This window comes from Triticum aestivum, chromosome 2D (genome assembly GCF_018294505.1).
Source record: "Triticum aestivum cultivar Chinese Spring chromosome 2D, IWGSC CS RefSeq v2.1, whole genome shotgun sequence".
NCBI classification, from domain to species: Eukaryota; Viridiplantae; Streptophyta; class Magnoliopsida; order Poales; family Poaceae; genus Triticum; species Triticum aestivum.
In genome coordinates this window covers 566,994,186-567,007,064 of record NC_057799.1, presented here as the reverse complement: position 1 = coordinate 567,007,064, position 12,879 = coordinate 566,994,186, and the positions used below count along the sequence as shown (strand labels likewise).

Genomic DNA, 12,879 nt, shown 5'->3' with positions numbered 1-12,879 from the left:
TTCTACGCACTCATATTGTGTGAAACTTCTTGGTAATGGCGGTGATGTATGAAGAAGACTGGATGGGCTAGATCGGAAGAAGTTTGCGTGTCGGACGATTGGAGCTTAGCAGCAGTAATCTCGGCGAGTGGGCGGCGACACTGACAGACTTTGTTCTTGGTGGTCTCAGTTCCGGGGTGAAAGTCCTAGGTCTTGTACCTGGCAATGGCGGCCTCATAGTCGTTTCTTTGTTGAAGGCATTGTTTGGAGATTGGACCTTCTTCAGGGTGAAAACCCAGGATCTGACTAGGATGGTCGGACCGGACGATGATGGTGTTTGTGCACTATAACCTTCCTAAAGGCGTCGTTTTTGGAGAATCTTTTTCGGAGTCTAGGTGTTGCCACCATTGGTGGTGCTCTTGTTGTTGCGAGTCTCTCTTTGTTTTGACGAGGCTTTTGTTTTTTTCATTATTATTTTTTCATTTTTTTGTTGTGTGCATCCATCATGTCTAGACTTGCTCTGTATATGATGTTGTTGCAGAGGCCGGGTGTAATTGATATCATCTTGATATTAATATATTCCCTTTATCGAAAAAAATCTAATATTCTCAACAACAAAAAATGAGTAGACAATCTAATCATTAACAACAACAACCACGTACCCCCAATATCCATAGCGAAGAATGCGTTTTACTGACCCAACTCACGATTCCAGATTCCCGGAGCTACCTACGAATAAGAAAAGAGACCAGCTCTTATCTTATCTTGTCCGATTAAAATAGAATTGTTGATCAACTTTAATTTTGGATGGATCAGGTTCAGGTTGCCATGAACCCATGACTAAACCGAGTGCCCTCGCAAAAGTTTACTTTCTTGCGTGTATCTTTCGCCCTTTGTGCCTACCTGGCCGGATGCGCTTTGCTCTTTTAAACTGCTGCTGCTACTCCTATATAAACTTGCAATTTACATGTGCGCATCTAAGTTAAAGTTAAGCCATCCACTCAAGGGCTGATCAGTGTGCGCATGCACTAGTTTTTGTGCACAGCTCAAAAGAAGCGAGCGTATCTTGTGTACAAAGTGCACAACTTTGCCTGCATTGCAGTCCGTATCAGAGCATCTTCAACAGCCGCGCCAAACTAGCGCCGCGTCGTAAAATTGCCCGTTTTAGCGCGCGCGCAACCGGTATAGTTGCTTCAGCGGGGGGCGCAAAAACAGCGCGCGCGGCATATGTAGTTCAGCGCGCGGGCTGAAACTCAATCGCGCGTCGCTTATTTGCTGCGCCCGCTCCCGCGCGCTGGACTCTCGCGCGCTCGCTCGCAACTCCCACCCCCCCCCATCCAGCCGCGCCACCCGGCGACCGTTCCGGCGCTTACCCGGCCTATCCCCGCCCCGCGGCGCCTTCTCCGCCCCCCCCCCCCCCCCCCAAGTCCCGCCGCCCCTCGCGCGTGTCCGTCCTCCGACGAACAGCGCCCGAGCGCTCGCTGCCGCTCGGCGCCTGCAAGGTGTTCGACAAAACGCCTAGAAGGTATGTATTGCTCAAAAGCCATGAATTTCGTGCATGTTGATTGTAGTTTTTATAGCATAGTATTGAACATTGTAGATGAGTTCGTCGTATGATTCTTCCGAAGAAGAATTTGATATGGAAGAGGAGGAGGATCTTGCAATGATCCTAGCTATGCATATCAATAAAAAACCGAAGCACGGTGGTTCGGTTATGGGTCGGCAGAAAATTTGGAGGGATATGATCGATGCCCACAACAGATTGATCAGGCATACCCCGAGTCGTATTTTCGTCGCCGGTTTAGGATGAGCACCGAGTTGTTTAGGCGCATTGCAGAGAAACTAGCGAGCCATGACCGCTTTTTTCAGCAAAGGAGGAATGCCGCCGGAGAGCTCGGGCATAGCACCTTTCAGAAGGTGACAGCCGCTTTGCGTATGTTGGCATACGGTATACCGGCTGATCTAGTTGATGATCACTTGGCTATGGGTGAGAGTCAAGCCATCATGTGTGTCAAGCGCTTCGCAGTCGGGATTGTGCAAGTGTTTGGCGAGGAGTATTTGAGATCTCCCAATGCTGAAGACGCCGCAAGGCTATTGGCGATGAACAAAGCTCGCGACTTTCCTGGCATGCTTGGCTCAATAGATTGCGTGCATTGGAGTTGGAAGAATTGTCCAAAGGCATGGCATGGGCAATTCCACGGCCAAAAAAAGGGTTCCACTATAATCCTTGAAGCGGTGGCCGATCAAGAGACTTGGATTTGGCATGCATTCTTTGGAATGCATGGATCTTTGAATGACATCAATGTTGTCAACCGGTCACCACTGATGAATAAGATTCCAAATGGTGAGTTGCCACCGGTGCAGTTTGTAGCAAATGGCCGTACATACAACTATGGCTATTATCTAGCGGATGGCATCTATCCAAAGTGGCAAACCTTTGTCAAGCCGTTGAAAAAGCCGGAAGGTAAGAAAAATCTTGATTTCCACAATGCTCAGGCGGCGGCTAGAAAAGATGTGGAGAGAGCTTTTGGGATTTTGCAAGCCCAATTTGCTATTGTGAGAGGACCGGCTAGATTTTGGGATCAGAAAATGCTTTGGTACATCATGCACGCTTGTGTGATCATGCATAACATGATCATCGAGAATGAGCGTGGCCAAGATGTAGACTACTCTCAGTATGAGCTTTTGGGACATTCCGTGCGAGTGCGACGGAGGGCTGAAAGGGTGGCCCGTTTTGTTGCCTCCTATCATGCCATTCGACGTCCCGCAGCGCATAATGATCTTCAGAAGGATCTCATTGAGGAGTGGTGTGCATGGAATGGACGACAAAGAGCATCATGATTTGTGCGTTCGATATTGTATTGTTGAACTATTTGTTGTGTTTATTGCACTATTTGTTGTATTGAACGATAAACTGTTTGTTTGAGTTGTAATAACGAAACTGAACTATTTATTTTGATTTATTTTTGTTTGTGTTTGATCTTTTTGCTTCTGTTTTGGAATGCATATGTTGTTTGTGCGAGAGTCGCGCGCTGTGCATTTTTGCGCACTGCTGGAGCTGCGCGCGCGCGGTGCATTTTAGCGCGGCTGCTGGAGCCAGTGCTGCGCGCCGCGCCAAATCAGGCGATGGGCGTGCGGCAAAGTAATTTTTACCACGCGGCGCGTTCGGCGGCTGTTGGAGATGCTCTCATGCTGCTAATATGTTCCTTACCTGCGAAGAATCATAGAGTACTGTTGAGAGCCTAGATCTTGTTGCAACGTTTAGAATAGTATTATCTGTGAGCGGATCATATCACAAAAAGATCTACACAAGATCCCAACCCTAACAATCTGATCGTGCCTGGCCCCTGCTTGGCTTTGGAGGATTTGGTGCTCTTTTCGGCTTCATTGTTGCCTTCGTGTGTTTGTTGGAGCGTCTATTTGGTGCCCGTCGTTTTGTCGTTGGATGGGGGCCTTGCAACTTTTGTGTCTGCTTTTGGACCTGATTTTTTCCTAATTAATTGGATGAAGACAGAGCTATTGTTGGTTGGTAGCTTAAACAAAGTTTAACGCCACTGCACCTGCGTACGGCTTTGTGGGCTCACAAAAGAATTGGCTCTCTGATTCTGCCTCTCGTGAACCGTGGTTTGTGTGCGGCCGCTCCCGGTTGCCCTGTTGGCCGTCAGTCGACCCTCCCTGCTTGCTATCCGGTAGAACCCTCATCGATGTCGCATGCATCGCTGGGCCGCGGTAGGTCAGGTTTGACTCCACCGGACCGCAACAACTTCGGTCGGGAGGGGCTGCTTTTACCAACGTGTGCCGGCCCCCGTTGCCAACCGGTGGGCGTACTAGTTTCAGATGGAGGACTGTCTGTCCGCCACGCTCTGGAGCGCATGCATGCCGATGCCCGTGTCCCCGTGCGGAATCGCACTTCTGCTTTCTTTCATATCGTATCTATCACTGATGATGTGCATGCATGACCCAGTGTTTTATCGATCAGACTGTGGGTTATTTATTGGGAGCCTCTGCTTAATCAGGTAACTGAAAAAACGATTCGATTCATCAGCCGCTTTCTATAGGAACCGTAAAAATCTTCATCCAACCATCCAAAACAGATCTAATACTGTTTATCTTCAACCTCCCTTCCTTCTTCCTCCTCCCGATCCCCAGCCTACCTCGCCCTAACCGACGGCCTCCACCCCCCGCAGCCGGTGGGCGCTACCGCGAATCGCCTCGCCGACCCGACCATCCCTCTAACCCCGGCACCACCCATGAAATCCTCTAACGATCTCCTGCACCCCATCCCCTAAGATAAATAATACGGCCATCACTTCATCCTAAGATAGATGGTGGGACTAGTTCTTCTCCGGCGAGGTCTGGCCAAGAGGGAGTGAAGAAGGAGAAGGAAGAAGAAGAAAAATGACTAACGGGAGAAGAAATTTCAGGCAAGTCCTTTATATTTATTTATATATGTGTATATTTGTTAGTGTAGAGCCAAGTCACTCCAATAGTTTCGTTGTTCCTCTACCAGGTTAGGAATAGATAATCAACCAAATCGCCCAAAAGAAATGATAATCTATCTTTGACCCTAAGTAGGGATCCAAGTAGACCGACGTACCTGGGGCAGTCCGTAAACAAAATATACACTAATCTTCATTACTCTAATATAACTGTGTTAGCGAACCAACCTGTGGTGGGATGGGATGGTTAGAGGGACAGTAGTATCCCCAGCCCACCAGGGTTCAAGTCCTGATGCTTGCATTATTCCTGAAATTTATTTCAGGATTTCCCCCGATACGTTTTCAGTGGGAGGAGACGGAGTGTATGCACGTATGTATGAGCGTTTGAGTTCGTACTGTATTGAAAAATAGAACCATGTTAGTAGGTTAACTTTTTTTTGTTCGGGAACCATCGCGGACATGTGGACCGTGATTAACAACAAGCACGTACTCCTGCTAATCTCCCAGCGAAAACTGTTGTCCACTCCATTCCAGATTCCCGGAATAAAAAAAGAGACCACCTCCTATCTTATCTGCGGCAAAAAGAAAAGAAAAGAAAAGACTTGCCTTATCCACCCTCATCAAACTAGAGTTGTTCATCGCACTTTTGGATGGATTTCAGATCACATTCAGGTTTGTCTTGCAAAAGATCACTTTCGTGCGTGTATGCATCTTTAAAAGCCACTGAGGGGCTGATCAGCGTGTGCTCATCTTTTCGTGTGCAGTAAAGAAGCGTATCTTCTTAACTCTTAAGTACAGAGTGCACAGCTTTGCCCGTGTTGCAATCCGTATCATGGTATCTCAGGATCCTATCTGAGAAGAATTATAAAGTACGACCGATGACAGGCTAGATCTTGCAATGTTTACAATACAGTAATTTCAAGCCGCAAGCCCGCAAGGGCTTTTTCTTTACAGCATCCCACTACAATTCTGTGAGTGGATCATAAGTCCTACAGTACTACCCAAGATCCTAATAACCCTAACAATCTGACAGTCTAGCCCCCTGCTTGGCTTGGAGTCTCCATATCCCAGACATTCGGGTTCTTAAACTTTGCAGAAGTCGTAAGTACAGTAAAATCTTCGGAATGTCATCTAATCATAAATGGAGACCAAAAGCACTGGGGCATGACCAACAGAACGTCTCCTTCTCTTAGCAAAACCACTTGAGATGATTGATGCCTTGAGAGAGAGAGGGCGCAACAAGGAGCATGCCTTTTCTTAAGAGTTCTTTTTTCAGGGCATTCCTTTTCTTAGTCCAAAGATGATATTTTGGCTTTCCCTAGTCACATATCTTCAGGTTAAACTTTAATCACCACAAAAAAAGTTATAGGCGAGCAAATATTCATTGTTGAAGATAATAATATTAAGAGACACCCATCGTGTGTCATGTTTTTATGGTCATCTTTAGATGATGTAACATGTAAGTGGAGGCATTTCGCAAAAAAAAACATGTAACTGGAGGCTAAGAAAAGAAGTCTCGTCTCAACCATCACATATTGCCCTTTTAAGTGCATAGTTGTTTGTTATTTATTTTTAAATGCAGTCCTTAGGGCCCGATTCATTAAAAAAGGCCGAAGAGAGTTGCCCAGTTAATTAACGAAAAATTGGATGAAAACTGTCACAATACGCCCGCAAAAACAAGGCACACAGGACGACTTGACAACCTATACAAGAACGCACATACGCCGTCGAGAAAAAAAAAGTGCCGTCGAGGTTGCAATCTGGTGCCATCGTCATCACACTTCAGCGAGGGCGACTCCACACTCAGCGCCCACCGATGTAGCCTTCACCGCAAACAAGCGTTGAGGCCTGCGCCAGCCATGCCAAACAGTCCACCGCACACGCCGACGACCAGACAGCTCCGACTCTATCGACGAGCATTGTAGGAAAAATGCGTTGGGCCTGCGCCGAGCCGGCACCGGAACCAACCACCCGGTTTGTTATGATCCATTGTCACATCGATCCGACAGCTGATTATCATGTGACTTGTACTCAACAGGGGGTTGTTGCCTGATATATCCGGACATCCCCTTTCCATCTGTGCTGTGCCCTCTTAATCATCCACTAGGCGCACCTTTGAAGATTAAGTAGTATCGTGCACTCCTAAGCAGCAGCTTCAACATGCAGGATGCATTTCTTAGAGGCTTCTTAGAGGAATATACTAGGTACAATCCATAAGCAGACGCACCTACCTGCTTCAGATAATCATCACCCAGATATAGACTTCCGACAAAGCGCAAACCTAATCAATTTACTCAAGAACAGGGAACAACACATTTGCAGACTTGGCCAAATTGATTAAATGGGAAGCAAAGGTATTCATAGTTACTATTTACAAATGTACAAAGCTACTAAGATGCAGTGGCAACACCTTAATCACCACCCACCTGCAAACCAGGGTCCTAAATTCAGAAATCTTATATGCATTTCCAGCTTGGCAGTAAGAAGAACTGCTGATGATGATAAAAACAAAGGAAAGTAATTAAGACTGGCCACAGTGGGAGTAACTTCAAGACTAACATCAGCTCCAACTCAACAAATTTGCCTATCTGACAATGAGTTAATGAGAAGAGAGATAAATTGAGTAACTTAGCTAGTCACTCATTCTATGAGTAACATCACACATAGGAAGACAAAATAAGGCTATATAATCTAATAAATGAAGCTTTGCATGACACTACACATATGTTAATACCCACTATGGAGATAGTAACATAGTCTAGGATAGCGTGTATTTTTTTTTTACGTAAGTCTAGGATAGCGTGTATGTTACTAGTGTAAGTTACTCTCCACTGTGACTAGTCTAAAGAGAAGCAGGCGAGATATTTGACCAAATAGAAGGCTCATTGATTAATTGACTGGTTCCTCTGGTAGTCATCTTCTAGCTCTCGCCCAGATCTATGGAGAGAGCTAGCGCGCGGGCCGCTACCGCAAGAAGGGCAGCATCACGCCGTAGTGGGCCGGTGGCTTCCAGGTCGCCACGACTGGGTCGGGGCGCGCGCCACAGCGCTGCCACTATTGGCCGGCCGGCGAGGATCCGGCGGCCGGAGGGGCAGGAGGAGTGGCCGCACAGCCACTTGTCGACGCAGGCTGCGTGGAAGGCGTGGCCGCACTGCGGCAGAACACGCATGGCCTCGCCGTCCTCGAACTCGGCGAGGCAGATGGTGCAGTCGGGCGCCGCGGCGGCCTCCTCCTCCGTGCCCTTGCCGGCGTCGACGGACACGTAGGGCACGGTGGGGATGGTGCGGAGCACCGACTTCTTGACGCTCCCCCCCCCCCCCCCCCCCCCCCCCCTACATCAACATAGCTCCGTCATTGAGACCAACGTAATATAAATTATATATCATTAAAAACTTCAAATCGTATGCTTTTTAATGGTATAATTTTAAGACTATACAACTCATCTTATGTTGGTCAAATTATAGATCTAGGATACACGCAAGCCTTATAAACCGGAAAGGAGGTACAGTAGTACTATCTCACGACCCTGTCTAGCAAGAATTATAAAGTACGAGTGATGATAGCCTAGATCTTGCAGTGTGTACTTACGGTACTATTTTGAAGGCGCAATCCTGCAAGGGTTTTTCTTTGGAGTATCCCACTACAATTATGTGAGCGGATCATATCATAAAAACAGTCCTACCCAAGATACTAATCCTAACAGTCTGTCAGTCCAGCACACTGTCTATCTTGGAGCCTCCATATCCCAAATCCATATCCCAAACATTCGGGTTCTTAAACTTTGCAGAAGTGGGAAGGACAGTAAATTCTTCAGAATGTCATCTAATCATAAATGGAGACCACAAGCACTGGGGCATGAGCAATAGAATGTCTCCTCTTAGCAAAACCACTTAAGATGATTGATGTCTTGAAAGAAAGAGGGGACAACAAGGAGCATGTCTGTTCTTAGGCCTTTTTCCTTTCTTTCCGGGGCAAGCCTTCTGTTGGTTAAGAGATCATATTTTAGCTTCTATGAGGCGTATCCGTTGCACCAGATATCATCCCCTAATCCAAGGTCATGTTAAATCAGCGACAATTAATATGGATGGATTAGTTAAATTATAATCACCACAAAATTTTATAGGCGTGTAAATATTATCTGCTAAAGCATGTTTTATGGTCATCTTTAGATGATGTAACATGTGAGTGGAGGCTAAGAAAAAAAGTGTCGTCTCAACCATCACATACTGCCCTTTTAAGCGCATAGGTGTTTGTTATGATCCATTGTCACATCGATCCGACAGCTGATTATCATGTGACTTGTACTCAACAGGGGTTTGTTGCCTGATATATCCGGACATCCCCTTTCCATCTGTGCTGTGCCCTCTTAATCATCCACTAGGCGCACTTTTGAAGATTAAGTAGTATCGTGCACTCCTAAGCAGCAGCTTCAACATGCAGGATGCATTTCTTAGAGGCTTCTTAGAGGAATATACTAGGTACAATGCATATGCAGACACTCCTACCTGGTTCAGATAATCATCACCCTGATACAAGACATCTGAAAAAAGCGCAATCGAATCAATTCACTCAAGAACAGCGCATTTCTTTTCAGAATTGGCCAAATGGATTCATGGAAAGCAAAGGTATTCACAGTTTCAGATAAGCCTAATCGATGATGCCGATTACTCCTTAGGAGTAATTATAGTTACTATTTACAAATGTACAGAGCTACTAAGATGCAGTGGCAACACCTTAATCACCACCCATCCTCAAGCCAGGATCCTAAATTCAGAAATGCTATGCATTTCCAGCTAGGCCGTAAGAAGAACTGCTACTGATGATGAGATAAACAAAGGAAGGTACTCCCTCCGTAAACTAATATAAGAGTGTTTAGATTACTATTTTAGTTATCTAAACACTCTTATATTAGTTTACAGAGGGAGTAATTAAGAGAAGCAGCCGAGATATTTGACCAAACAGAAGGCTCATCGATTGGTTGACTGGTTCCTCTGGTACTAGTCGTCTTCTAGCTCTCGCCCAGATCTGTGGAGATCGAGCGCGCGCGCGGGCCGCTACGGCAAGAAGGGCGGCATCTCGCCGTACTGGGCCGGAGGCTTCCAGGTCGCCACGGCTGGGTCGGGGCGCGCGCCGCAGCGCTGGCACCGCTGGGCGGCCGGCAGCTGGACGGCGAGGATCCGGCGGCAGGAGGGGCAGGAGGAGTGGCCGCGCAGCCACTTGTCGACGCAGGCGGCGTGGAAGGCGTGGCCGCACTGGGGCAGCACGCGCATGGCCTCGCCGTCCTCGAACTCGGCGAGGCAGATGGCGCACTCGGGCGCCGCGGCGGCCTCCTCCTCCTTGCCCTTGCCCTTGCCGGCGTCGGCGGAGACGTAGGCCACGGTGGGGATGGCGCGGAGCACCGACTTCTTGACGCCCCTGTTGGCGGCGGCGCGCGCCCTGGCTTCCGCGCCGCCGCACGCGCACCAGCGGGCGACGAGGCCGATGCCGAGGACGGTGATGAGCGCGCAGAGCAGCGAGGCGAGGATGATGACGATGTCCCTGTCGTCGGCGATGATCCGGGCGCCCGGCGTCGACAGGCCCGCCGCCTCCTGCAGGAGCCTCCGGGCCGCCATGGGTGACTCCATCGTCCTGTCTGTGTCTGTCCTGGTGCTGGTGGGATGGGTCGGGAGTGAGACGGGGTAGCTGGATGCGTTGCGGGGAGGAAGGTGACAAGTGTGTGCTGGAAGCTAGTGAGCGTAGCCCGGAGCGAGTGGGCTCTGGTCCGGATTTTATAGGAGGCGTTGGTGGCTTTTCTTCTCTGTGGCGCGGATAAAGCCGCGCGGTGTTTCCGGGCGTGGAGGATAACCGGGGGGTGGTCGGCCGAGACGGTGGGCGGGCGCTCGTCGCCGGAATCCGGTGCTGTGCGCCGGAGGAAGTATGTGGTAGTACGTGCTAGTGGCGTGTGCGCAAGATCATTATGGTGATAGCGATTTCTTTGCTGCACTCTTCTTGGTGTTCAGCTTGAACGAAATGCTGATGCGTTTCTTATCCCTTTTTCGTGTTCCGTCTGGATGAGATGAGAGGGAAAAGAGAAAAGGGAGTCAACAAATGCTAAGTATTGTAGTGATATAGGCGTATTTTTGTCCATGGCACATGAAAGGGTAGAAGATAAGAGAGAGTGAAGGAACTAACAATGATGATATACATATTAGCAATTAATAAATAATGCATACTTAGTACACCCTCCGAATTTTAAAGAAGGGCGTGTGTTTTTTTGTCGGGGGGGAAAGGCGAAAGAAATAGTCAAAAATGCCCGATTTACCCCTAATCACAACCACAGGTCAAAAGTAAACTCGCGTAAATCATGACAATGTGGGCCTCCTTCTTTCTGTAACCGACACCACACACGGATGCATGCAAGAAAAGCGTTAATATTGCGGCCATGCATGCAAACGACTACATGCCCACACCCAAGGCATGTAGCTTCCCTCTTTCATATGTGATTGGGGGGGGGGGTGGGGGGTTGATTTGGCACTATTTATCACCAAAAAGGGGGAGGGAACATCTGCACCATTTTTTAGAAAATGGGGGGAGTGCGTAAGAGTGAAACAGGAATATGCATTCAACACGATGGCCTCTGGGTCAGGGTTAGGCAGGGGTGTCCACACCACCGACGGTCACAGCCATAGCTCAAAACAAAACATGGTAAAGCTCAAACTTGGAGTTGGCGGTGGAGCTCCTGGCATGGCGAGGAGGTAGACATGCAATAGCGTGACGAAAAGGAGGACATGTTGTCTCGCGTTGCTATCTACTCTCGCAGTGCCATGCCTCCTCCCACAACCCCATCGCCTCCTCTCGTATCATCATCTCCTCCATTGCCGGGCCCGTGGCGGAAATGGGGCGATGGTAGGCCCGGATCCCATGCTGCCGACGTGACCACATGAGTTCGCACCATAGGAAACCGGTTAGTCGTACCTATCACTGGATGCTGTGATGGCTGGAAGTTGACCGGCAAAACAATGATGAGAGGGTGGATAGATAAATATCCACACATGTGATCTCTCTCTCTCCCTCTCTCTCTCACACACACACACATGTAGAGATCAAACCACCATAGAAGATCACAAATTTCTAGTGGCCCATCATGAGACCACTAAAAAATATCGTAAGTTTTTCGTGGATCGAGGTTTGAACCGCTTGAAATGTTGAATCACTATTGGTGGTGCGCCAAAAAAAACACCGAATATGCATCTTTAGAAAAGGATTAGTATCCAACTATTACAAATTAACGCTCATTCCAAAGAATATGAACAATTGCGGCTTGAGATGTACAAGATCTCTTGTTGTCCGCGATAAAAATGCGAGAGATATGCTCACATGTGAGGTAGTTGTCCAATTTTGGCACCACTCTGGCATATTTCTTGATAGCACACGAGATGGAGGGGTAACTCGGGAAATTCCTATCGTCCGCCAGATGTACTAGTGTATATGGCCCGTTTATAGTAATTACATAATTCTACATGCAATGGCCTTATTTGTTCCTCATTCTGCACGCAAACATGCATATGTAAGCATGATGAACTGCCCACGAGCTTTGAGTGCGACCGTCAAGCGAGTAGTGTTGGCTCGAGTGGGCATTCCGTGTTTCCCGGAACTAGGGAGGCCTAGAACCTCTCCTATCCGGTCTTAGCCTCCCTAATTTCAGCTACGTGAAACTAATGGTTGTAGTGCTTTTTGTTGTGTGTTCATTACACATGGCAACACTTCAAACCTACATTAGGTAGGTAGTCAGGCCTGTGGAGTTTATGTCCAAATTTCCTTTAAGTGGTGCAGCTTTATAAGATTTTTCAGTTTGGTTTTCCTTACAAACCATATCAATTCTCTTCTCACACGGGAGGGCCCCTGGTTTCAAACATGTGGCGGACGGAGAACAAAGCTAATATTAAAATCTTGACGACATAAACCCCTAGATGTATGCTCGTGATAGAAGTTTCAACCGTCTCACCTATATTTTTACATCAACAAATCAAGTTGATCAACTCCAAGTCCAGTGGAGGATCTAGCCGAAAATCACTGGGGGCGAAACACAAATCATCAATGTTTGGGGGGATGCTAAAGAAGTTCCAATCGAAGCCCTCCTTATAGTTTTCCTTCAGGAATTGATTCAAGGCTGGGGGGCACCGCCCCCCCCCCCCTTCGTCTCAACATAGCTCTGCCACTGTCCAAGTCCATTGCGACAAGAAAAATAAACTAAGCAAGTGAGCCTAACTCACTTGGTTTGAAAGGGCGTGACTTTTTTTGTTGCAAAGGTGATGAGCGCGCATATCAGCGAGGCTAGGATGAGGCAGATGTCCTTCTCGTCGACGACGATCCGGGCGCCTGCCATGGACACGCCCTCCATCGTCGCCTGCAGGAGCCTCCTGGTCGTCCTTACCATGGGTGGTTGCTGCAACTGCGTCGTCATCTCTGTGTCTGTCCTGGT

General features: G+C 48.1%; 2 protein-coding genes across 2 annotated transcripts; both read right to left on the bottom strand.

Moving 5' to 3' along the window:
- Positions 1-7,108: 7,108 nt before the first annotated feature.
- LOC123055931 (E3 ubiquitin-protein ligase EL5-like) lies at positions 7,109-9,167 on the bottom strand. The gene is made up of 3 exons (XM_044479737.1): positions 9,161-9,167; positions 8,901-8,958; positions 7,109-7,750 (listed from the first exon to the last, which is right to left on the bottom strand). Exons 1-3 carry the CDS (start codon positions 9,165-9,167, stop codon positions 7,339-7,341), a joined length of 477 nt encoding a protein of 158 aa, XP_044335672.1. The 3' UTR covers positions 7,109-7,338.
- Positions 9,002-10,199, bottom strand: LOC123054547 (probable E3 ubiquitin-protein ligase ATL44). The gene has a single exon (XM_044478332.1). The coding sequence runs from the start codon at positions 10,040-10,042 to the stop codon at positions 9,473-9,475; it is 570 nt and encodes a 189-aa protein (XP_044334267.1). The 5' UTR covers positions 10,043-10,199; the 3' UTR covers positions 9,002-9,472.
- Positions 10,200-12,879: the final 2,680 nt, after the last annotated feature.